General features: G+C 43.3%; 4 protein-coding genes across 8 annotated transcripts in view; 3 read left to right on the top strand and 1 right to left on the bottom strand.

Annotated features, from left to right (window-relative positions):
• The first annotated feature begins 715 nt into the window (after positions 1 to 715).
• Positions 716 to 6346, top strand: LOC143322115 (carboxypeptidase A1-like). Of its 2 annotated transcripts, XM_076733043.1 has the most exons (12): positions 716 to 943; positions 1164 to 1414; positions 1829 to 1910; positions 2113 to 2247; positions 2422 to 2526; positions 3374 to 3475; positions 3618 to 3719; positions 3825 to 3935; positions 4999 to 5089; positions 5533 to 5732; positions 5844 to 5928; positions 6138 to 6346. In XM_076733043.1, exons 2-12 carry the CDS (start codon positions 1275 to 1277, stop codon positions 6323 to 6325), a joined length of 1341 nt encoding a protein of 446 aa, XP_076589158.1. In that variant the 5' UTR covers positions 716 to 943; positions 1164 to 1274; the 3' UTR covers positions 6326 to 6346. The 2 variants fall into 2 exon arrangements, with proteins under 2 accessions (XP_076589158.1, XP_076589157.1); XM_076733042.1 differs by lacking the exon at positions 716 to 943 and having other exon boundaries at positions 1103 to 1414.
• Positions 6347 to 8853: 2507 nt separating this feature from the next.
• LOC143322120 (carboxypeptidase A1-like) lies at positions 8854 to 14255 on the top strand. The gene is made up of 11 exons (XM_076733051.1): positions 8854 to 9010; positions 9835 to 9916; positions 10123 to 10257; positions 10432 to 10536; positions 11378 to 11479; positions 11622 to 11723; positions 11829 to 11939; positions 12904 to 12994; positions 13437 to 13636; positions 13748 to 13832; positions 13967 to 14255. The coding sequence occupies exons 1-11, from the start codon at positions 8943 to 8945 to the stop codon at positions 14152 to 14154; spliced, it is 1269 nt and encodes a 422-aa protein (XP_076589166.1). The 5' UTR covers positions 8854 to 8942; the 3' UTR covers positions 14155 to 14255.
• A 201-nt stretch (positions 14256 to 14456) lies between these two features.
• Positions 14457 to 21541, bottom strand: cep41 (centrosomal protein 41). Its single transcript, XM_076732339.1, has 11 exons — positions 21444 to 21541; positions 21069 to 21132; positions 20895 to 20942; positions 19687 to 19748; positions 19299 to 19365; positions 19047 to 19191; positions 17275 to 17438; positions 17128 to 17195; positions 16885 to 16999; positions 16381 to 16584; positions 14457 to 16213 (listed from the first exon to the last, which is right to left on the bottom strand). Exons 1-11 carry the CDS (start codon positions 21474 to 21476, stop codon positions 16086 to 16088), a joined length of 1098 nt encoding a protein of 365 aa, XP_076588454.1. The 5' UTR covers positions 21477 to 21541; the 3' UTR covers positions 14457 to 16085.
• A 537-nt stretch (positions 21542 to 22078) lies between these two features.
• The window catches only part of poc1b (POC1 centriolar protein B), a 61615-nt gene continuing 58436 nt past the window's right edge, over positions 22079 to 25257 (top strand). For all 4 annotated transcript variants that reach the window (XR_013077238.1, XR_013077239.1, XM_076732335.1 and 1 more), the window contains exons 1-5: positions 22079 to 22381; positions 22962 to 23046; positions 23467 to 23638; positions 24250 to 24429; positions 24670 to 24777. Coding sequence is in view for 2 of the 4 variants with exons in the window: in XM_076732335.1 (XP_076588450.1) it covers positions 22358 to 22381; positions 22962 to 23046; positions 23467 to 23638; positions 24250 to 24429; positions 24670 to 24777 (569 nt within the window). In the remaining 2 variants the exon portion in view is untranslated. The remainder of the gene's footprint in view (positions 22382 to 22961; positions 23047 to 23466; positions 23639 to 24249; positions 24430 to 24669; positions 24778 to 25257) is intronic.

A 25257-nucleotide genomic window follows, 5' to 3' on the forward strand; every position in this document is an offset into this window, starting at 1 on the left:
CCCGTTGAGGTGATTTTCTGTTGTTACTTTGCTTAGTACCTTTCCCCTCGTGGAGATTTTTGTTGTATTGTTTGTTACTTTGTGTTTTTTGGTCATTAAAACCTGTTCTCCTGTTCTTGCATTCTGGGTCCTGGCCTTCCTTGTCTCCCGAGCCTTAACAGCCCGACCCCTCTCAGGCAGCAGAAATTTCTTGACTGCATTTTACACCAGAAAGAACTCCATCAAAATAAGGATGTTACATATTCTCAAAACGCGATTTCGCTGTGACAAAAACAGAGTTTAGACACATCAGCGTCTGATGGCTTCAGCGATGCTCAAACCAAACAGGTAGAAGCTCAGTGTCTTCCTCGAAGAAATGTCTGCAGGACACACATGGATGTGGACAAACACGGTGTCTGCTTTACTGTGAGTGTGACTCAGAGGCAGTCCAGCAGGTGTTTACCACCCCTGACTCTATTTCGGCTTCTGTCTCTTTACTTTCCGCCAACAATGTCCTTCAGCTGGCTTGCATAACACAAACATGCAGATTCTGGGACATGTACAATGGAGAGAATTTGAATGAGTGAGTAATATCAAGTATCTTTACTGCTTTCATTTTACTACTTAGAGTCATTCACATATGTTGAAGTTGTTATCCGATGTTGCTCAACCCAGCTAACAGAGAATGTTCCAGTAATATTGTTGGAACCTTCTAGGTTTCTCATTAGCAGCGTTCCCACATTGGGGAAGTTACCAAACTGGAAGCATTCACGTAACCTTCATGGAACATTTAACTTACCTTTCCAGAATGTTCTGGGAAGGTAACAATGACGTTAGTTTTCCATCTGAAAAACTTGACTGTTGTAACATCTTAGAGAACATTAAGCTGCTTGCTGACTGCAGTCTTGCCCCAACGGTAAACCAGAGGAAGCTGAAACAGAGAGCTGATGGCCGTGGTTTCCTGGTGAGCAGTGAGATTCCATGTCAAGCTGAAAACTGAATTTAGGCCAGCACTTCCATTTTATTCATTTTTAAAAAAAATTCCCCGGAAACTTAAGTCATTTACAGAACACAAACAACAAGAAAATATTGACAAGGACACAGTAACAATATGTAATGGGGACATAAAGTCAAACAGAACCAAACCCAAACCCGGCAGACCTTAAATAACCTCTTTCTTTTAGGCGGAACACAACTTCCCAAACAAACATGGTGCAACTGCTGGTCTGGTATCTCCAGGCTGGCATGGGAAGGGAACCAGCTGCTGACACACCTGCATCAACTTCACCAAGGTTATGGTTTGGACACATGACCTGCAATGCTCAACCATAAAAGCCTGTGGTCGGCCCAGGTTCACACTGTTGGTCATGATGAGGGGGTTACTCGTACTCACCGCGTTGTTTGTGGCCGTTCTTGGCAAGAAGACGTTCGAGGGGTAAGTGGGCATATGTGTGCATAAATGTGAAATAATAATGAATAGATATTCCCCTTAGTGGTGTCCAACCATGCAGGTAGTTTTGGTTTTTGAGTGTCTCTTTTCATTTCAGCTTCCATCGCAACACAACGGTGATGTGAAGTGTTTGCTTTGTTTTGTTTGTGGTGTTCAAAGGTGGTCCTCATCATTTGACAGTGTTTCCCTCTCTCTTCTGCTTAGCATAAACATAGCTTTTTAAAAGTGTGCAAAAAGCCCAACTTGGGCCATTATAACCTTTTTATATTTGGTGTCAATGTTTACCTTTAAAGGCAGATCAGATTGAGAAATCTTACTCCACCTCGTGTGTGCCAACTTTCCTCTTGGTCTGGAATCTTGAGTAAAGAGATGTAAAACATTGCGTTTCTGTTCTTGCAGGCATCAGGTGCTTCGCATTGTTGCAAAGGATGCCGTCCAGCTGTCTCTTATCAAGGACCTGGAGGACATGATCAGCTTGGAGGTCATTTATCATCCACTGACGATAATTTTAAATAAATTCTAAAATTACAACGTACAGTGAAAAATGAAGGAGCAAAGCTTCAAAGAAGTGACACCCTTTTCTTTATTATCTTGATCTCTTTTTTAGAACAAACCTCTTTGTTCTCTTAGTGAATTTTCTGAAATGTGACTTGTTTTCTTCAATGATGTTTGTTTTCTTCCAGCTGGACTTCTGGAGGGGGGTGACTAATGTGGCCAGTCCTGTGGATGTCAGAGTTCCTTTCCACAGCCTGCAGTCTGTCAAAATTTACCTGGAGACTCAGGACATTGACTATTCCATCATGGTCAAAGACCTGCAGGTACGAGTCCTTCAAACAACCTGGATTCTCGAGTCATGAACAAAGCAGATTTTGCTTTACCTGTTCTTGAATTTCTTACATGTTTGAGCAGATTTAGGGCCAAAACTCAATCTGACTGCATCATGGATTAAAAAAAATGTCGCCTGACTCAGATATGATGGTATTGCCCTGCAGGTGTTGCTGGATAGAGAGCAGATGGAGATGGCGTCTGTTGCTCGCTTCGGTGAGGTCAGAAACACTGACAGCTTCGACTTCTCCAGCTACCACACCCTCAGCGAGGTTAGTGCACACGAGTTGCAGTGCACAAACACATATATTCAACTTCATCCTTTGTTTAAAGGATCAATAAGAGTCAGGATGTTATGCAAGGTACATCCTGAGGGGTTCCCATTCTAGATGACGTATGTAATCTCTCCAGCATGTTCTGGGTCTACCCCAGAATCTCCTACCAGTTGGATATGCCCAGAAAACCTCCAATGGAAGGCACTCATGAGGATCCTGATCAAATGTCTGAACCACTTCAACTGGTCTCTTTCAATGCAAAGGGACAGCAGCTCGACTCCGAGCTCCTTTCAGTTTCTGAGGCGCCTCCCCATCTCAAATGGAGAGCCCAAATACCCGATGTAGAATCTCATGTGTACCTCTTGTATCTATCATCCTATCTTGGTAATTTTGGCATATTGCATTTAACATACTACATAGTGAGATATACTAAATCTGATTTGGGCATACTAATTAATATGCTGGTGTGGGTGTTGGAACACAATGCCTGGGTTGAGCTCTGATTTCCCTTCCTGACTTGTTTGATAGTTTGCCAGAACTTTCTTGAAGCCAGAGGAGTTTTTCTCCATGGCCTCCCCACATGTTCTTGCTTTGGCACCACAGACGCCTCAGTCTACCTGTCGACCTGTCTGCTGCTTCAGCAGACCTTTGGGCCAACCAGGGCCAACAAACGTGGTGATCTGGAGCAGCAGAGCACTTGGCTTCCAACTAAATGACATGTTGATGTTGAAAGCCAAAATGATAGCAACAGAAAACTCGTTCACGACCAAACTGTGCTGTACAGAATTATTTTATTCTCAAATGATGCTCATGATCAAAGACCTGGATTTTGTCTTTTGTTCAGATCTACAGTTTCCAGGACATGCTGGTGTCTGAGAATCCCATCCTGGTCAGCAAGGTAGTGATTGGTCAGAGCTACGAGGGTCGTCCCCTGAATGTGCTCAAGGTAAATAAAACAAACATACGAGAGCAAATCAAAGCTCCATAGTTATTAGAAAATAACAAGCAAACACGTTATTTGAAGTATGTTCATTCATTTATTCTTTGCATGGAATTTTATCGAACTCTGTTCCTTTCCTGTGTCTTAGTTCAGCACCGGAGGAACCAACCGTCCCGCCATCTGGATCGATACCGGAATCCATTCCAGAGAGTGGATCACTCAGGCCAGTGGCACCTGGTTCGCCAAAAAGGTGTTCTGATAATTCTCACATTGTCTTTGGTTTTTCTGCACTGTTCCTGCAGTTTCTGTCCCCTAACCTACCTCTGAATACTCTGCTCTTTACATTTCTGAGTAGATTGTGACTGATTATGGAAGTGACCCTGCTCTCACTGCCATCCTTGACAACATGGACATCTTCTTGGAGATTGTGACTAACCCTGATGGCTTCTACTACACCCACAACTCTGTGAGTCTCTGATGGATAGAATATTTCATGAAATGATTTTAGAATTATGTCCAAATAAATTCAGGATTTAGATTGACAACATTAATTCATGGTACTTTTTAAGGTGTCTACAGGGTTTCTCAACCCAAGTTGTCATGACTCTGACAACTAGAGAGTGGTAAATCCTGTCTTCTTTTGCAAAACTACTATATGCAATTTTTCCAGAAATTGATAAGTTCATGAGTTGTATAGGTGATACTAGAACCTTCCAGGTCAAATGTAGCACCTCCTCAGTAGACTGGTAAAGTGGAACTGATGTTGCAAACTAACAAGCTGACAGAATGATATAAAGCATCTACAGTTCCTTGCATGAGCATTCCCCCCTTGAACTTTTTCACATGTTGCAATATTACAACCTGGAATTCAAGTTGTTTTGTTGGACTCTCTGCTATTTGAATAACACAACATGCACAGAGCGTTGAAGGTGCTAAATAGTTCATGTTGCGGCAAGCAATAATTAAGACAAAACAGCAAACACCTGTTGGATGCACACGTATTCACTCTTCCTGGATCTCCTTGGTAGTCATGCTTTGACTGGCCATTGAAGACATTAACATTCATTTTCTTAAACCGGTGTAGCTCAAAGTAGCACAAAGTTCAACTTTGGTCTCATCTGACCAGAGTACCAGAGTCTTCCACAGGTGGACTCCATTTAACTGACTATGTGACTTCTGAAGGCAATGAGTTGCACCTGATCTTGGTGGAAGGTTTCACAGCAAAGGGGGTGACATATGCACTCAGCACTTTTCAGATTCTTATTTTTAAACAATTGATAGTCCCCCCATTTACATACAAGCCTAATAAAATCCATTTCAGTTGGTGGTTCCAACATGAAAAGATGTGGAAAGGTCCAAGGAGGGCAAATGAAAGGCACTGTAGCAACTGTGTATCTGTAATGTGTGTGTGTCTGTCTCAGTCAATGAAACCGTCGATAAATTAATGAAGACTGACATCAAAGGAAAAAAGGGTTTGAATTCAAAATGTAAAAGTGACAAACTGGGACGAGTTACTCTCATGTTTCCAGAACCGCATGTGGCGTAAGACCAGGAAGCCGGACCCCGGCTCTAATTGCGTGGGAGTCGACCCCAACAGGAACTGGGAAGTTGGATTCGGAGGTAATGCAGAACCACATACACACCTACTGGTTTTGCTACTTCATTTTAAACTTACAGATGAGTGAGCTACACATTATATACTTTCATGAATTATTACCTTTTTTGTCAGTTTGATCAGTATGTAAAGTTACTCTGTGTAGAATTTCAGTCACGTGCACAGCTGTCTGCCAGTGTCATGCTTGATACCACCACCAGATGGTGCCAACGTTCCACATTTTATCTCTGCAGGCGGCAGCTCTAAAGAGGCCTCAAGCCGAATTACTCAGATTTACCACAGATTGCTCTCCAACATGCAGAAGAAGGAAACTTCAAATAAACAGACATCAAATAAATTTTGTTTTAGACCACAGTCACTACATGACAGGCTTTGTTTCTGCACTTTGTGGAGACTCTTGTGAGTGAAAGTATTTTGCTTCATTGACTCTGTTGTCCTCTCTGAGTAGAAGCTGGTGCGGACAACATCCCCTGCTCCGAAACCTATCATGTACCCAGTGCTAACTCTGAGTCTGAGGTCAAGTCCATCGTGGACTTTGTGAAGTCCCACGGTAACATCAAGGCCTTCATCTCCATCCATTCCTACTCCCAGATGCTCATGTACCCCTACGGCTACACCAGCACTCCAGCCAAGGACCAGGCCGAGCTGGTAAAAATCACACTCCTTGCCTTTACCCAGAACTTTTCTGTACAATACAGAAATAATATGAGAAACTATGAAGAGAAATTCATATGTGATCATGGTCACCTCCTCCCACAGCATGACCTGGCTCAGAGGGCCATCACTGACCTGGCCTCCCTGTACGGTACTCAGTACACATATGGCAGCCTCATCGACACTATCTGTAAGTTTCATCACGACTTTTATAATACAGATTCATTTTATTTTATCTCACTCAATACTACTTATTAGGAAGTATAATTTTCTCTTGTTCTTCTTAATTTCATTATGACTGTCGCTGCCGAAGTAGAATAAATACAGATTAACAGTCTCATTTTCACGCCTAAAAGATGAATACAAACAACACACATGAAGGTCCGAATTCATTTGCAGACCGAGCTAGCGGAATCACCATTGACTGGACGTATGAACAGGGCATCAAGTACTCCTACACCTTCGAGCTGAGGGACACCGGCCGTTACGGCTTCATCCTGCCAGCCGATCAGATCATCCCCACCGCTGAGGAGACATGGCTGGCTCTGATGACGATCATGGATCACACCTTGAAGAACCCGTATTAATGTGTGTGCAGAGTGGAAATCCCTGTCCAGCGGATATACAAACAGACTAATAAATGAAACACTGGAAAATGGCCATTTCCATTTCTTTATGATTTTAAAAGCTTTTAGATTTCTAATGTTTGCTTTGCTGCATTTCACACCTCTGTCTTTATTTGATCATTTCCTCAGCTCTTAAACGTCTCATTGCTAAGACCATCATCACTCAGTGTTTCTGATATTATGTTATAAATAAATAGATACATACATAGTATAAATGTCAAATGCTCCACAGTTGAAATTTTCTGCCTTGTTTGATCCCAGTTCATCTCATTCCTCCACTTTTTGTGCCAATCTTAGCTTATGCTTCTGAGAAACAAGCAAAAGCTTCATGCCTGAAAGCGTAATTAGTTCACACTTTTAACTCCGGGCTTGTTCCAAGGATATTTGTAAATTTTCTTCTTTAATTTAAATGTTTGTATTTTTGTCGGAGATGTGACAGTTTTCATCCAGTAAACTACTGAATTAGATCAGTCCAGTTCAAGTAGATTTAAATAAAAGTTACACAACAAAACCAGTTATTTCCTCTGTTATGGTATTTGTTCTGTCAGCATTTCACAAGTGACTCGTTAAGACATGGAAACAATTAGAAAATACGGCAAACAGTTATACACTTTCCTTGACATTCATACATAAATAAAATCATGTGATCAGATCATTAATGTGAGTTAAGATTGACGGTGAAAACACAGTTCACAGAACAAGTCATTAACTCCCAGGCTAACAACACAAAAAGGCCACAAATTAGCAGAACTGTTTGTTAATGCATCTGTGGGTACTGAAGTGCTCTTTGTAATCTTGTCACATCTACAACAAAATGCACATAAATTTTCACTTCCTGTATTAAAGGGATATATCGACCTGATTTTCATTCGGGGAGTCCGTCCCCTCTCAGGCAGCAGATATTTCTTGACTGCATTTTACACCAGAAAGAAATCCATCAAAATAAGGATGTTACATATTCTCAAAACGCGATTTCGCTGTGACAAAAACAGAGTTTAGACACATCAGCGTCTGATGGCTTCAGCGATGCTCAAACCAAACAGGTAGAAGCTCAGTGTCTTCCTCGAAGAAATGTCTGCAGGACACATGGATGTGGACAAACACGGTGTCTGCTTTACTGTGAGTGTGAATCAGAGGCAGTCCAGCAGGTGTTTACCACCCCTGACTCTATTTCGGCTTCTGTCTCTTTACTTTCCGCCTACAGCGTCCTTCAGCTGGCTTGCATAACACAAACATGCAGATTCTGGGACATGTACAGTGGAGAGAATTTGAATGAGTGAGTAATATCAAGTATCTTTACTTTACTGCTTTTGTTTTACTACTTAGAGTCATTCACATGTGCTGAAGTTGTAATCCGATGTTGCTCAACCCAGCTAACAGAAAATGTTCCAGTAATATTGTTGGAACCTTCTAGGTTTCTCATTGTCAGCTTTCCCACATTGGGGAAGTTACCAAACTGGAAACATTCACGTAACCTTCGTGGAACATTTAACTTACCTTTCCAGAATGTTCTGGGAAGGTAACAATGACGTTAGTTTTCCATCTGAAAAACTTGACGTTAACCAGGAACCGTTCAAGTTACCCTCCCAGAATGTTCTGGGAAACTGACCAATGATGTCAGTTTCATGTCACAAAAACTTCCGTTTTAACATCTAAAGAATGTTAAGGAGGAACGTTCACGCAACCATCCTGGAACATTTAACTAACTTTCGCAGAACGTTCTGGGAGCTGAACAATAATGTTAGTTTTATGTCAGAAACACTCGCCGTTTTAACATCTAGAGAACATTGAGAAGTGTTCAATAAACGTTTACACAGCAACAAAAATAATGTTCCCAGAACGTTTTAGGAACTAAATTTTGCTTGCTGGGAATATTCAAAGATCAGAAGCAGAAGACAAAAGCTGATGGAGAGTTAAAGTTGATCTTGAGTGTTCCTTTGATGTGACTTCTCTGTTTTAAGTGCTGGTGTCACATTTTATGGTGGATATCTCATTTCTCAATGAACCCGAGAGCACCAGATGGGAATTTCTGCAGTCTGACATCTCAAGTTTTCTCATGTCTGGAAGTGTTCCTCTCTAACATGCAGAGTTCATGGTACATGTATCCCAGCAGCTATTGTAATTGTCGCTCCTTGAAGCTGCTTGCTGAGTGCAGTCTTGCCCCAACGGTAAACCAGAGGAAGCTGAAACAGAGAGCTGATGGCTGTGGTTTCCTGGTGAGCAGTGAGATTCCATGTCAAGCTGAAAACTGAATTTAGGCCAGCACTTCCACCTTATTCATTTTTAAATTTTCCCTGGAAACGTAAGTCTTTTTTGGAGTCGCTGCATTGGCTCCCTGGTGGTGACATAAAGTCAAACAGAACCAAATCCCAAACCCAGCAGACCTTAAATAACCTCTTTCTTTTAGGCGGAACACAACTTCACAACAAGCATGGTGCTGGTTTCTCCAGGCTGGCATGGGAAGGGAACCAGCTGCTGATACACCTCCATTACCTTCACCAAGGTTGTGGTTTGGACACATGACCTGGAATGCTCAACCATAAAATCCTGTGGTCGGCCCAGGTTCACACTGTTGGTCATGATGAGGGGGTTACTCGCACTCACCGCGTTGTTTGTGGCCGTTCTCGGCAAGAAGATGTTCGAGGGGTAAGTGGGCATATGTGTGCATAAATGTGAAATAATAATGAATGGATATTCCCCTTAGTGGTGTCCAACCATGCAGGTAGTTTTGGTTTTTGAGTGTCTCTTTTTGAGATTTCAGCTTCTATCTCAACACAACGGTGATGTGAAGTGTTTGCTTTGTTTTGTTTGTGGCGCTCAAAGGTTTAAAAATCCATTCAAAACTTTCTAAAAAATTCCACTCAATTAAAAAATGTCAATGACAGAGACAGATTGCTTTTGTAATTTGGCTGAAACAACCCTTTAAAGGTGCACTTGCAGCAATGCTCAGACTGATAATGTTTCCTCGTCATTTGACAGTGTTTCCCTCTCTCATTTGCTTAGCATAAACATAGCTTTTTAAAAGTGTGCAAAAAGCCCAACTAGGGCCATTATAACCTTTTTATATTTGGTGTCAATGTTTACCTTTAAAGGCAGATCAGAGTACAGTGGTGTTTAGACCTACAGCAAATTTCTAACAAGGTACAACCCAATCAGATATTCAGAAATTTGTTTCATTTGGAAATAATTTATGGAAATAATAAGTGATTTGACTTCTTAACTGCTGCTAACGTTCTTTAGTTTTTCCACATTTGGAAGGCCTCACTGGGAATCAAGCTTCAAACCCTGAGAAGTGCTTTGCTCTGCCAATCAAACAACACCAGGAATCATCACTCTGTTCTCACTGTCCAACATCTGAATAAGCAGAACCAGCCTTGAGAAATCTTACTCCACCTCGTGTGTGCCAACTTTCCTCTTGGTCTGGAATCTTGAGTAAAGAGATGTAAAACATTGCGTTTCTGTTCTTGCAGGCATCAGGTGCTTCGCATTGTTGCAAAGGATGCTGTCCAGCTGTCTCTCATCAAGGACCTGGAGGACATGATCAGCTTGGAGGTCATTTATCATCCACTGACAATAATGTTAAATAAATAAATTCTAAACTGAAAATGTGAAGTTGAAAATGAAGGAGCAAAGCTTCAAATAAGTGACACCCTATTCTTTATTATCTTGATCTCTTTTTTAGAACAAACCTCTTTGTTCTCTTAGTGAATTTTCTGAAAGGTGACTTGTTTTCTTCAATGATGTTTGTTTTCTTCCAGCTGGACTTCTGGAGGGGGGTGACTAATGTGGCCAGTCCTGTGGATGTCAGAGTTCCTTTCCACAGCCTGCAGTCTGTCAAAATTTACCTGGAGACTCAGAACATTGACTATTCCATCATGATCAAAGACCTGCAGGTACGAGTCCTTCAAACAACCTGGATTCTGGAGTCATAAACAACGCTGATTTTGCTGCACTTGTTTTGGAGTTTTTTAGATGTTTGAGCTGATTTAGGGCCAAAGCTCAATCTGACTGCATCATGGATTTAAAAAAATGTCGCCTGACTCAGATATGATGGTATTGCCCTGCAGGTGTTGCTGGATAGAGAGCAGATGGAGATGGCGTCTGTTGCTCGCTTCGGTGAGGTCAGAAACACTGACAGCTTCGACTTCTCCAGCTACCACACCCTCAGCGAGGTTAGTGCACACGAGTTGCAGTGCACACACACATATATTCAACTTCATCCTTTGTTTAAAGGATCAAAAGGAATCAGGATGTTATGCAAGGTACATCCTGAGGGGTTCCCATTCTAGATGACGTATATAATCTCTCCAGCATGTTCTGGGTCTACTCCAGAATCTCCTACCAGTTGGATGTGCCCTGAAAACCTCCAGTGGAAGGCACTCATGAGGATCCTGATCTGAACCACTTCAACTGGTCTCTTTCAATGCAAAGGGACAGCAGCTCGACTCCGAGCTCCTTCCAGTTTCTGAGGTCCTTCTCCATCTCAAATGGAGAGCCCAAATACCCGATGTAGAAACCTCATGTGTACCGCTTGTATCCATCATCCTATCTTGATATTTTTGGCATATTGCATTTAACGTACTACATAGTGAGATATACTAAATCTGATTTGGGCATACTAATTAATATGCTGGTGTGGGTATTGGAACACAATGCCTGGGTCGAGCTCTGATTTCCCTTCCTGACTTGTTTGATAGTTTGCCAGAACTTTCTTGAAGCCAGAGGAGTTTTTCTCCATGGCCTCCCCACATGTTCTTGCTTTGGCACCACAGACGCCTCAGTCTACCTGTCGACCCGTCTGCTGCTTCAGAAGACCTTTGGGCCAACCAGGGCCAACAAACGTGGTGATCTGGAGCAGCAGAGCACTTGGCTTCCAACTAAATGACATGTTGATGTTGAAAGCCAAAACGATAGCAACAGAAAACTCACTCAGGACCAAACTGTGCTGTACAGAATTATTTTATTCTCAAATGATGCTCATGATTAAACACCAGGATTTTGTCTTTTGTTCAGATCTACAGTTTCCAGGACATGCTGGTGTCTGAGAATCCCATCCTGGTCAGCAAGGTAGTGATTGGTCAGAGCTACGAGGGTCGTCCCCTGAATGTGCTCAAGGTAAATAAAACAAACATACGAGAGCAAATCAAAGCTTCATAGTTATTAGAAAATAACAAGCAAACACGTTATTTGAAGTATGTTCATTCATTTATTCTTTGGATGGAATTTTATCAAACTCTGTTCCTTTCCTGTGTCTTAGTTCAGCACCGGAGGAACCAACCGTCCCGCCATCTGGATCGATACCGGAATCCATTCCAGAGAGTGGATCACTCAGGCCAGTGGCACCTGGTTCGCCAAAAAGGTGTTCTGATAATTCTCACATTGTCTTTGGTTTTTCTGCACTGTTCCTGCAGTTTCTGTCCCCTAACCTGCCTCTGAATACTGTGCTCTTTACATTTCTGAGTAGATTGTGACTGATTATGGAAGTGACCCTGCTCTCACTGCCATCCTCGACAACATGGACATCTTCTTGGAGATTGTGACTAACCCTGATGGCTTCTACTACACCCACAACTCTGTGAGTCTCTGATGGATAGAATATTTCATGAAATGATTTTAGAATTATGTCCAAATAAATTCAGAATTTTGATTGACAGCATTAATTCATGGTACTTTTTAAGGTGTCTACAGGGTTTCTCAACCCAAGTTGTCATGACTCTGACAACTAGAGAGTGGTAAATCCTGTCTTCTTTTGCAAAACTACTATATGCAATTTTTCCAGAAATTGATAAGTTCATGAGTTGTATAGGTGATACTAGAACCTTCCAGGTCAAATGTAGCACCTCCTCAGTAGACTGGTAAAGTGGAACTGATGTTGCAAACTAACAAGCTGACAGAATGATATAAAGCATCTACAGTTCCTTGCATGAGCATTCCCCCCTTGAACTTTTTCACATGTTGCAATGTTACAACCTGGAATTCAAGTTGTTTTGTTGGACTCTCTGCTATTTGAATAACACAACATGCACAGAGCGTTGAAGGTGCTAAATAGTTCATGTTGCGGCAAGCAATAATTAAGACAAAACAGCAAACACCTGTTGGGTGCACACGTATTCACTCTCCCTGGATCTCCTTGGTAGTCATGCTTTGACTGGCCATTGAAGACATTAACATTCATTTTCTTAAACCGGTGTAGCTCAAAGTAGCACAAAGTTCAACTTTGGTCTCATCTGACCAGAGTACCAGAGTCTTCCACAGGTGGACTCCATTTAACTGACTATGTGACTTCTGAAGGCAACGAGTTGCACCTGATTTTGGTGAAGGGTTTCACAGCAAAGGGGGTGACACATGTAAAGATGTGGAAAGGTCCAAGGAGGGCAAATGAAAGGCACTGTAGCAACTGTGTATCTGTAATGTGTGTGTGTCTGTCTCAGTCAATGAAACCGTCGATAAATTAATGAAGACTGACATCAAAGGAAAAAAGGGTTTGAATTCAAAATGTAACAGTGACAAACTGGAACGAGTTATTCTCATGTTTCCAGGATCGTATGTGGCGTAAGACCAGGAAACCCATCCCAGGCTCTAATTGCGTGGGAGTCGACCCCAACAGGAACTGGGAAGTTGGATTTGGAAGTAATGCAGCACCACATACACACCTACTGGTGTTGTAACTGTATTTTAAACTTACAGATGAGTGAGCTACACATTATATACTTTCATGAATTATTACCTTTTTTGTCAGTTTGATCAGTATGTAAAGTTACTCTGTGTAGAATTTCAGTCACGTGCACAGCTGTCTGCCAGTGTCATGCTTGATACCACCACCAGATGGTGCCAACGTTCCACATTTTATCTCTGCAGGCGGCAGCTCTAAAGAGGCCTCAAGCCGAATTACTCAGATTTACCACAGATTGCTCTCCAACATGCAGAAGAAGGAAACTTCAAATAAACAAACATCAAATAAATGGTGTTTATACTACAGTCACTACATGACAGGCTTTGTTTCTGCACTTTGTGGAGACTCTTGTGAGTGAAAGTATTTTGCTTCATTGACTCTGTTGTCCTCTCTGAGTAGAAGCTTTTGCGGACAGCATCCCCTGCTCAGAAACCTACCATGGACCCAGTGCTAACTCTGAGTCTGAGGTCAAGTCCATCGTGGACTTTGTGAAGTCCCACGGTAACATCAAGGCCTTCATCTCCATCCATTCCCACTCCCAGATGCTCATGTACCCCCACGGCTACACCTGGACTCCAGCCAAGGACCAGGCCGAGCTGGTAAAAGTCACACTCCTTGCCTTTACCCAGAACTTCTCTGTACAGTACAGAAATAATATGAGAAACTATGAAGAGAAATTCATATGTGATCACGATCACCTCCTCCCACAGCATGACCTGGCTCAGAGGGCCATCACTGACCTGGCCTCCCTGTACGGTACTCAGTACACATATGGCAGCATCATCGACACCATCTGTAAGTTTCATCAAGACTGCTTATCATATAGATTAATTTTACTTTATCTCACTTAATGCTACTTAAATAGTCTAATTTTCAAGCCTAAAAGATGGATACAAACAACACACATGAAGGTCTAAATTCAATTGCAGACCGAGCTTGCGGAACCACCATTGACTGGACCTACAGCCAGGGCATCAAGTACTCCTACACCTTCGAGTTGAGGGACACCGGCGAATACGGCTTCATCCTGCCAGCCGATCAGATCATCCCCACCGCTGAGGAGACATGGCTGGCTCTGATGACGATCATGGATCACACCTTCAAGAACCCGTATTAATGTGTGTGCAGAGTGGAAATCCCTGATGAGAGGTTATTGTCACCTTCAGAGTGTCGTCTTTATGACCACCATCATCATCATACTTTAGACTGTTAGATGTAGTAGAGACCACAAATAGACAATAAATGGAACACTGGAAAACTGCAGACTGTATTTCATTATTTCCTCAGCTCTTAAATGTAGGACACATTTATGCACATACATGTTGTCTCTTCTCCATTTTGTACCCATTTCCTTAATTCTGCATCCTTCAAACCCTTCATTAGGAAGATCACAATTAATAAATCTTTACCTGATTTTTTTAAATTTTTTTTTTTTAGATAATTCAAACAATCAATACATACACAGTATAAACGTTGGTATGTTTCAGAGTTGAACTTCATTCCAGTCCTGTTTGATCCCAATCTATTTCTTTCGATCTCATCCTGTCACTTTATTTGATAATCTGACCTCCATCTTCAAAGTTTGCACACTGGGCTCGTTCCAAGGACATTTTAAAAATGTCTTCTTTTGTTTAAACGTTTGCGGTTTTGCCCTTGTGTGACCAGCAGAGTCAGAGGTGGGGACAGTCTTCATCCAGTAAACTGCTGAATTCGATCAGTCTCTCAATTCAAGTCCATTAAACAACTGACCCAGTACAGCAAACAATTACACCCTTTATTTGACATTCATTCACATAAAATCATGTGATCAGATCGTGAATGTGAGTTAAGACGGATGGTGAAAACAAATAGTTAATATTTTCATTGAATGCGCTTCATAGGGACGGAGTGCATCCTGGGAAAGCTGGCCAAGAAACAAGCAACAAGTCAGCGCCAACAAAACAAAACCAAAGGCCACAAATGAGCAATACTGTTTTTTAAATGCATCTGTGAGTGCTGAAGCGCTGTTCGTCATGTTCCACCTATGACAAAATGCCCATTTCATTCCTTTAGTGACACTGAGAGTTTGTGATGTGACAGTCACACAACAAACACACACACTCACAGAGGGAAAATCACAGTGAAGAAAACAGCGTGAGCGGACGAGGAAGTTGAACATAAAGGCTGTTGGTGCATTGTAAGTTTACAGCTGAGTCAGACATCATGACAAGATGGAGAACATTACCAAAATACAGCACAGCTTGTCTCCATTTGACAAAATGGATCAAGCTCTGGAACATCATTATATAAATTACATCTCATGTAATACAGATTCTCATCAAATCCTTCACCTCATGCCAACATTCAGGTACTCTGTCAATGCACCGCATCTGTCACACTGACGGAGTTCAACACAAGCTTTTTGGACATGATCATGTTAAGAAAGAAAAATATCAAACAGATTATCCACACAGTGAAGTGATTATCTGGACAGGTCCATCAGATGGTGGAGATCAAAACAGATGAGTGTTACATGGAAAAATCATTTGAGTGCAAAAAGATCCATCAGTTCTCAGATTCACACGAGGCACTGTGCAAACATTCAAACACACACAATTTATTAAATACAGATTCTGAAAAAGGGGAAAAATGCTACAGCCTGATATAAATCTCCAGAGGTGAAGAAGAGTGGAGGATTACAAAGGCTCCCGATGACTCCGAAATGGAATGCAAACGTCCAGTCTTAATCCGGTCCCAATCAGATTTGAGAATAGTTTGGTCTTTTTTGTGTCGTGTTAATTTCTTTCCCAAGGTGTGTGAAATTTCCAAAAACTGAAAAAGGCAAAACTTGACACATCAGATTTAGCTCGTGTGCACAGATGCAGGTATGTACAGCTGCGGTGCTTCCTGTCCAGCTGACTGTGCAGCGGCATCATGCAGGATTATGTTGTTTCTGTACGGGTGTGGAGCAGAAATGTGACCTGAAATAAACAGACTTTGTGTTGGAGGTATGTTTGTTTGTGTATTTCTGCAGGGTTGAGGACGGGGGGGTGGGGTGGGGGTGTGGTTTTATTTCCACGGTCTGCTGCTCTGAACCCTGGCGCTGTCCCTCCCGGCTGCTGAGGAACTCTGTCGACTCCGAGTGCTGGACGCTTTAGACTGCGAGCTGCTGGCTGACATGCGGCTGGACAAGCGACCTGCGGTGAACACACATGCAAACAATACTGAGGGGCTGCACAGTGATGAGGCAGGGCGAAAACAGGTCTAACTCTCAGTTAGTCAATCACGAGGGATGGGTCACTGTGATCTAAAACAGAGCTCTAATTTCAAACTGAAGCACTGATTTCTGACGGCGTGCTCTCACTGTTGGAGCTGGGAATGAGGATCTCCTCCAGCTGCTCCTGGATCTTGGCCAGTTCGTCTGATGTAAACCTCCACCTCTTCTCCGCTGCCTGCGGCGGCACAGAGCTCCTCTTCCCCTTCGATGAGGTGGGAGAGGACAGGCACGAGGCCGGGATGGAGCCCGTTGCCATCCCCTCTGGAAACTTCTGGGCGACTACCTTCAGACCTGCGAGGCGGCGGCAGAAGGATCTTTAGATTCCTTTGACATTAGAGATCAGTTAAATTTGTGTTGCTCACTTATGTCTGAAAAGAAATCACCCAGTTTCACTTTATTTTCTCATCAACTAGATTAAGACCGCAGCATTTTGGACATTCATGTTCCTTTGAAATCCTCTCCTCCATCAGTCAGATGCACAAATGTCAGCTCTAGCTCTGCTCACAGCTACTTACAGGATACATGAGATGACATCTTCACTGTAGATTACTTTTAGAGGAAGCAAACGAAGCGACTTGAGTGATACTTAACCTCCAGACAGCATGAAGAGATTCTCAAATCCTCGTTCACACATGGTGGTGGCTGCCTGGCTGGCTATTCTCTCATCCTCATCGTACACGATGATGATCTTCCCGGCTGTATTTTTCTGCACAGTCACAGTTAAGTTCAGTCAACAGTCAGCTGTAAGTGTGTTTAAAAAGCTTTGACACTGACTTTGTTCTATGAAGGAAAAACAGGACAGGTAAACGCTTTGTGCAGATCGCTGAAGGATACATATTCCAGCACTTCTTTGGTGTAGGGGTTCATTGTTCGGGACAGCGTGGCAATGGGGAAACTGTGTGCTGCAGGAGAGAGAGGAGTTTAAACCAGCAGCAGACATTTCCGCCATTCGAAGCTCAGCTTCACGCTCCTGCCACCTACCGCTGATGATGTGGCAGCGGTCGTACTGGTCGCGGTCCCGCACGTCCAGCAGCAGGTAGGGGCAGTCGGGGTAAGGCCTGTCGGCTGGCTCGGGGCTGAACGCCGACTCGGTCATCTTCTGATTGTTCCTGTCGAGGTTCAACTCTCCCACGCCGCTAATAACACTGTGAATGATTCAAGGTTACAGGCGCCATTACCCGTCACAGACATGCAGGGTTATATGTGAATATATGTGTTATTCATTCATTCTTATTTATTTTCACTCCTTGCTTGCAGGTGTACTGCATGAAGGACTCTCTTCTGGTGCAGATCATCCTCGTGTTAATCAGTCAGCAATGATGCACAATTAGGTCTCCAGTAGAAGAAAATAACAGAGAGATAATTGTTTATGATGTGAGATACCAGAGTTATCCATTTGTTAAAATAACTTTGGCTCATTTGACTGGTTCATTTAATCAACTGTGTGCACTGATTCAGAATGCTCATTGAACTCAGTCCCAGCATGACTTACAGGATACAGACAGCTGCCAGCTCGTAACACACACATTTTTTCCCATTGCAACAATGGAGGAAGCACCACTTCAACATCCCCTGATGCTATTTTACTCATGTCTGTAACAGCCAATGATGATTCAGTACTGACAGCACTGACTTTGCCTATCTGGCAAGTTTCAAACCAGCGGACGTGAGCAGACAGGAAAACGACTCGCTGCAGCAAATGTTAGCCTGGAGCTGAGCCAAACAACTCGGGAGAAGCACACCACTTTCCCCTGGTGTGCGTTTACCCCCGGCACTGCCCTACTTTCTGTCTCCATCTGTCCTCCCCACAAGGTGAAGGCGACCTGACAGCTCTGCCTTTACAGAGGCCCAGCGTGGCCTCCGGAGAGAGCACAGATAGAGTTACACTCCTGGGGTTTCTGTTCAAGCTGGAGGACGCAGGTGAGGGGTGGGGGGGGTGGGGGGGGGCTAAGAACGCACTGAGGGACGTTATTGTGTGGTACACAGGAGGGTGGAGGTGTGGGACAGGCGGATGTCTGAAGGGACAGAAGTGGATGTACACTGTGCTGAGAGCAGATGCAGACATGGTGGCGGGTCACATGGTCAGGACACAGGTGTGATTGTTGGATGCTGGCTGTTACTGAGGGCGATAGCGTGAGAAGATTAAGAACTGAGAGTACCTCCAGACAGCGGCGGGAAGCTGCCTCAGCGTGGCCTGTTTCTGAACTGCTGTTGGATTTTGATGGGGATTAAGCCAACAGTATAACCATGTGTTAACTTTTAATGCTGTGGGCTGATTTTACGGGTGTGGGGCAGATATTATATATCAACGGTAGATATCTAAAACTTGTGCAAATAAAGCAAAACTTTCCGCATGACTAGATACAACTAGAGGTAATAGTGTATATGTAACCTACCAGACAACCGCAAATCACTGCCTTGAGTCCCTCTTTTGTCATAAATATCAATGTGGCCTGTATAACTGCAGCAGTGACAAGTGAATTTCAGTGCCCACCTACTGCTGAAGCCGCAGGGCACAGACGTCAACCAGGAAGGGTTGCAGCTGCACATGCAGGGTGCTCTACAGTTTTCAGCACGGCTCAGAGAGCAGTGCACTAACAGCAGGGACGCAGGCCGTGCAAACACACACTCAAAGTATTTGCCTTCATAATTATTTCAGTTAGTTTGCATATAGGTTGTCCACCAAATGACGAGGAATACAGTGTGTTGTGTACAGTATGGAGGATTATCGGAGGCTTTACAGGGCGCTGTACCTTAGCAGTGTCGACCTGGCAGAGTGGCAGATTTCCTTGGCGTCTCCTGCATCGTGGTGATCTGAAAGAAGTGACGCCTGCGGGGAGCCGTTGGTGTGTTCGGACAGACACTCGAGGTCTGCATCAGACACCACTGACAGACCGTCTAGGAGTGGGAAATGAACCGACTGTCACCCTGCAGCGCTGTGACACACTTAAATCCACTGAACATTCAGCACTCGTCATGTTGCGTAATGTGTTTTTGCCGGTTACCTTCTGCGGCGTGTGATTCGCCGTCAACACTTTCATTCAGGTCTGATACGGAGGCTACCTGAAGTACCTGGTGTGAAAAACAAACATGCTTGTTCAAGGAAGAGAAAACTGCAAATAAACTGGAAGTAAAGGAAGGAGAATTGTATCCTGGAGTCTTTAAATGAAAGTAATGAACTGAGTTTAATGAATTCAAGCCGTTTGTCCAAAACTACTCACACAAGGACTCTGTGAATTATTAAGCACTGTGAATGGATCAGGTTTTCTCACTGCCTTCATTCAGTCACCTCCAAAATAAAGGCCACCGCTAACATGACCGGTGGCTGGATTCTCCTTTGAGTGCGACATAAATCTTGCAGGACGTTACAAAGAAATAAACATGAATGCTTACCAATTGTGCAAACGTTGTCACCTTTAAGCGCTTGAAGATTTCATCTTTTCGATACCTGTAATCTGAAAAAAGAATCAAACCAAAAGCAAACACTTAAATCTGAGAAAGGTTATAGGAGGAAGGAGCCCTGATGATGCTCTCGAATGTCTCATTTAGAACGGCTGCTGAGCTGAAGATACTGACTTTGCAGCATCAGTCAAAAAGTCCAACCACTGGTCTGATAAATGCAAAATAGAGTACAAGAACTGTGATAATCACTTCAGCCTCTGCATGCAGCTGTAGTGCAGAGAGCTCACCTGGGTCTCGCAGGTCCTCCTTCTCCTCGTCCCCCTCTAACGCTCTCAGCTCTGCCCCGTCTGTCCCCATGCTACCCTCCAGCCAAAGCTGCCACTAGCACATCCAAATCAGGCTGCTCACAGTTTTATCTGTGCTATTGATACTGGTATTATCCACAGTGTGACCTCGCCAGCTCACACTTTCTCAAAGACCCCTGCTGGCACCTGGCCAGCATGGCCTGATAGTCTGTGTCCAGTCACACGGGAATTATTGTGGACAGCAGTACAATCCTCCTTTGGAGAGTGAAGGAATCAGTGTCACTTATCCCTGAGAAATCAGAGGACGGGTCAACAAATGACCACCAGCCACAAAGGACTTATTTAACTGGGAAATATCAGTGGGTTCAAACTTCTCCTGTTAACCTCTTGTAGTACACAGGCAGACAGTGACGAGACGCCCACAGATCCATGGGAACATGAAGTGCCAAACTAGCAAATCCTCCCGTAAGTGTACGGTAAATAGTTCTCATCCACTCTGAGAAAAAGGCCCTTAGAGGGGTTTATTTTGCTGTAACTGGATCATGTGTGAGGAAAGTGGACTGAACGAATGACTGAACCAAACAGTCTGTGGCAGAAACCCAGCAGCCCAGTGGACAGAGACACTATTCTGTACTTACTGGGTCAAACTCAGATCCAAGGTACTGTATGTGTCCTTATGAAGTGTCCTTTAGGAAGACACAAAGGCTGTTCCCATCCATATGGAACCCATTGTAATGTTTCTTCAGAGGCCGGATTTAAGAACATAAAACATCCCAGACATAGGAGTACATCAAGCAAAGTGAATATAGACGGGCAGGAAGAGGTGACATGATACTTCTAAACAAATGCACAATTACTTTCCAGTTCTAATTCCTCTTCAAATGAGTTACTCACTTCTTTTAATCTCCTCCAGCTTTTCCATATACTTTGTAAGGCTGCAACCTGTGATATAAAAATGAGAATAACACTCATGATGAAGAGGCAAAAAGAGCGTAAATAAATGATTTTAGGGAGAACAAATGGGACTAATTTAAGGTACTGCAGTACATCTGTACACGGTCAAGGTACCTGTGTCCAGCCTCGATTTGACATGTTGATACTTGGCGTTTTTCGGTATTCTTTTTTTCATGTACTACAAGCAAAAGACAACCATAGATTTTAGTTAGCCGGGTAGCAAATGCTAACGGTAAAGTTAGCCTCCAAGCACAGGAGCTTATAGAGAAAGCTAGCAGTCAACGCTATGAGTCGTTTACAGGTGGATTCTCGTTGATGTGGTAGTTTAACGCTGATCAGAGCTAACTAGCTAGCTTGCAAGGATAGCTACATTTGTTTTTGTTGCCACACGCTTTGTTCACTTTACGTGATATTATCGACAGTGTAATATTACCAATTATCGGGGAAATATAATAAGTAATGCTGTCATTTAAGCAACATTAACGTTACCTGCACACTGCCGATGCCTCGATTGAGCGACATCTTTTCAAACCGAAATGCCAAACATCAATTTCCAAGTTTAACAATCTCGGTGTTGATTTGTCATTGTTGTTTCACCGACCAATCAGAGAAGTTGATACTGCGGCTACTCCAGCAGAGTAGTTTCATACGATACGGCCAGCTAGTTGCTTAGCAGCGGAAGACGCGCCACCTTAATGACGTGCTGCGTTCATGTCACATAGAAATAACCAAAACGTTTTTGCATAATAACGATGCAAAGTACACGAAACAACATTCTTGGGTCGTTGCATGTGTCTTAGAGGTAGTCAAAGGTCACACATTGTACCCTTTATCGCTATCACTCACCAACGCTTACTTAGCATTCATGTTTTGTTCTGTTCAATTTGTTTTTATTTAAACGTGGCGCGGACCTCTCCAGTCAGTATGCACAACCTTAACTAGTTAGATGTACCGTATACCGTAAAATTCTGAATTCCTCAGTACGTTATCATTCTTTTTTAACGCTTGAATGCTGTTGTGAATTGTATTTTCAAGTTGTGAACTGATTTTTCATCTGTGATTGTTGCATTTACCTATTTTCATACATGTTCTGAATGCAGCACCACTTTTCGTTGCCACAGAACGAGCCACAAGTGGCTTGTTTTTTAGCTAGCTGTAGAAATAGCGGGTGGTATTCGGCTGCTCCTGTTAACACAAAACTCAGTTTACATTTAGAGTTCAGAAAAGTGAAAGTCAACTAAGTTTGCTAAAAGGCTGCCGAACAGAGCGCCGTATTATCTGGGTTCGACAGGTCAGGTCTGCGACAGTTGCTGAAGGCGCACTGTTTGACAGCCATGGAAGTAACGTTACACAGCAGCGCGGCGGTTCAGCTTTCTCTCTGACTAAAGTAGCTCGTTTAGCAAATGCCCACAATGGCGTCTGTTTTGGTAAGTATGTTTGTCAAACTTTCGTTAAGGCTAATGAGTAGAAATGTGTTGACTTTGATAAGTTGCAGTAATGCTAATGGTAGCTGAGTCGGCGAGTTTGCTAGCTGCATCTCTTAAGAGGATTGTCCGTGTGGGGCTGTCAAACACACCGGGTCTTCTCTATTAAAGAACATAAAAGACCTGCCTGTTGGTAAATAACGCCTTTAAGCTGTTGCACTTTTTGCTCAGTGTAATGTCACATCGAGCAAAAACTGTCACTACTTTCCCGAAACGCTACCATGTTTGGTGTGCTCAGGCAGACAGGGTCATAGTGTTCCTGTCCAGCCCTCCACTACAAGAAACAACAGTTTTTCTGAGTCTTCACTTAAGTTCTGCAGAGCTCTTTCACTGTTGTTTTTTTCAGTGTTCACTCAGTGTTTACCAGAGCTCAGCTGCCTGCTGACAGAGCAAGTGAACTGAGTTGAACACAGTGGATGGATTTCCATCTAATACACACAGGTTAAAACAGTTTGAAGAGCTGTGTTTTTTATGATGGTGTTGTCCATGCGAAGACCTGATCGACTGTGCGTTTTCGTTGCAGGAGGATCCAACCCTAGAGAGACACTTCAAGGGGCATAAAGATGCCGTCACCTGTACAGACTTCAATCCAAATCGCAAACAACTGGGTAACTCCTGCTGCTACTACAAGCTTTGCTAATTCACGTTGGCTATTCAGGTGTTCTGTCTGCTCATAGGTGCCTGTCATCATATGCGTCTGGCTCCCAAAATAGATCAAATGTCAGTTTAACATCGCCATTGATTTTGATTAACACATTGACCTTTGCAAAAGTTTAATCAGTAAGTTAAGACAAGATAATGTGTATAAGATACTTCTATAATAGGTATAAAAGACAAACCAGAACATTTTGGTCAGATTACACTCTTTTCTCACTTGCAATAGGAACTGAGCTCACTCTATTAACTTGATAGCCTCATTAAACACCAGTAATTAAATCTACTGCTGTTCTCCTGCAGTGGATCTGTCCTGTTAGTGTGGAAGTCTTGACTGAATTTTCTCCATTCATCTCTGTGTCGCCTCCCTCCAGCCTCGGGGTCAGTGGATAAGAGCCTGATGATCTGGAATCTGGCTTCAAAGGCGAGGGCTTTCCGCTTTGTCGGCCACCAAGACGTCGTCACCGGGGTGCAGTTCTCCCCCTCCGGTAACCTGGTGGCTACTTCGTCCAAGGACAGAACTGTCCGGCTGTGGACACCTTCCATGTATGCTTTTTGTATGAGACCGTAATATGACATGTGAAACAAATGGTCTTGTGCACAGTTTGGTGTATCAGTATAATGGAAACCTAACGACACTGCTCAAAAAGATTAAGGGAACACCTAATCATCACAGTATATCACCAAGTCAGTTAAACTTCAGGGATATCAGTCTGTCCATTTAGGAAGCGCAAGTGATTGTGACTCAGTTACACCTGCACTGGTGCAAATGAAAGTGACAACAGGTGCAATGGAGAGGCAAAAGCAACACAACCCCCAAAAGGAATGGTTTTGCATGTGGTTATTGTCCTTGTCATTACTGGTATCATGAGGCAGCACCTGCAGCCCAGTCAGGTTGCACAGGTATTTCCGGAGACCGGCCGTTACACAAGGAGAGCTGTCCGGGGCCGTTGAAGGGCATCAGCCCAGCAGCAGTACCGGGATCTGCTCCTTTGTGTCAGCTCTTATTTAAGTGATTTGATTTAAATGTTCCCTTAATTTTTTTGAGCAGTGTAACACACTACGAGGTTCACATACACCGTGCAAGCTGAGGCTGCACGGCATGTTCGACTGTTTTTAATCAGCTTTATTTGCTGTTATGTGTCTGTGCGCTATAGAAAAGGAGAGTCGACGGTGTTCAAAGCTCACACGGCTGCTGTACGCAGTGTCGCCTTCTCCCATGATGGCCACAGACTGGTGACGGCGTCCGATGACAAGTCAGTCAAAGTGTGGGGTGTCCACCGGCAGTGCTTCATCTGCTCTCTCAGCCAGCACACCAACTGGGTTCGCTGTGCCAGGTACCCAGCAGCTCCACATCATTAGTAACATCTCGTGTGTGTGTGTGTGTGTGTGTGTGTGTGTGTATGTGTGTATCTTATAGGTTATAAGACAACTAGATAAAATTCAGTGGTCGTGATTGTCTGCAGTGTGTACTGTAAGTGTGTGTAACCGCATGGCTGTGAAGCAGGAAATAGCTGAAAAAGTCCATTTGCCCCCACTTTGTATAAGTGCCATGTTTTCTATTTTTCTCACGGCAGGTTTTCTCCAGATGGGCGGCTGATAGCTTCCTGCGGAGACGATCGCACCGTCCGGCTGTGGGACACCTCCACCAAACACTGCATCAACTGTTTCACTGACTATGGAGGGTACGTCCTAAAACAACGCCCCAGAGACCTTTAAGGTTTTCCTTTTTGTAACGCCAGAACCAATACAATACGTTTCAGAATTAATACCAAAACATCACTGAATAGAATTAAAAGTTTAAAAAAACTGATAGAAAAACAAATGAATTTAGTCATTGCTTTGTTTCTCCCATAGATGGCACTGTGGTGCATTGTTCACACCAGAAACGTGTGTGTGCGTCTGCTCGTCTCTCACTTTCTGTTTAGACACAAATGACAAATATGTGCAATAAGTGTGTAATTTAAAATATTTCTGATAAATGCAATTGATCACCAGATTTCAAACTTTCATCATGTGGGGGCAACGAAATCTGGGAATTGAAACCCAGAGGGGGATAAATCAGAATCAGATCATTTTAGTAGATTATCAGTGTGTTTTCTTGCCAACGTTGAAGCTATGGCTGCTGACTGTGGGCCTGCACGTCCCGTCTGAAGGGCCCAGTG

The sequence above is a fragment of the Chaetodon auriga genome, chromosome 6, assembly GCF_051107435.1.
Source record: "Chaetodon auriga isolate fChaAug3 chromosome 6, fChaAug3.hap1, whole genome shotgun sequence".
Classification (NCBI taxonomy): Eukaryota; Metazoa; Chordata; class Actinopteri; order Chaetodontiformes; family Chaetodontidae; genus Chaetodon; species Chaetodon auriga.

Excerpts from the sequence above, each read along its gene's own strand:
- LOC143322115 (XM_076733043.1), top strand. The coding sequence starts at position 1,275 with ATGGTTTGGACACATGACCTGCAATGCTCAACCATAAAAGCCTGTGGT. Across the intron at positions 2,527-3,373 it reads GCTACCACACCCTCAGCGAG|ATCTACAGTTTCCAGGACAT; the intron begins GTTAGTGCACAC and ends TCTTTTGTTCAG. Across the intron at positions 3,476-3,617 it reads GTCCCCTGAATGTGCTCAAG|TTCAGCACCGGAGGAACCAA; the intron begins GTAAATAAAACA and ends CCTGTGTCTTAG.
- cep41 (XM_076732339.1), bottom strand. The coding sequence starts at position 21,476 with ATGTCGCTCAATCGAGGCATCGGCAGTGTGCAG. Across the intron at positions 19,749-20,894 it reads GCTGGAGGAGATTAAAAGAA|ATTACAGGTATCGAAAAGAT; the intron begins GTGAGTAACTCA and ends TTCTTTTTTCAG. Across the intron at positions 16,585-16,884 it reads TCTCTTCATGCTGTCTGGAG|GTCTGAAGGTAGTCGCCCAG; the intron begins GTTAAGTATCAC and ends GCCGCCTCGCAG.
- LOC143322120 (XM_076733051.1), top strand. The coding sequence starts at position 8,943 with ATGATGAGGGGGTTACTCGCACTCACCGCGTTGTTTGTGGCCGTTCTC. Across the intron at positions 9,011-9,834 it reads GGCAAGAAGATGTTCGAGGG|GCATCAGGTGCTTCGCATTG; the intron begins GTAAGTGGGCAT and ends CTGTTCTTGCAG. Across the intron at positions 11,724-11,828 it reads GCACCTGGTTCGCCAAAAAG|ATTGTGACTGATTATGGAAG; the intron begins GTGTTCTGATAA and ends ATTTCTGAGTAG.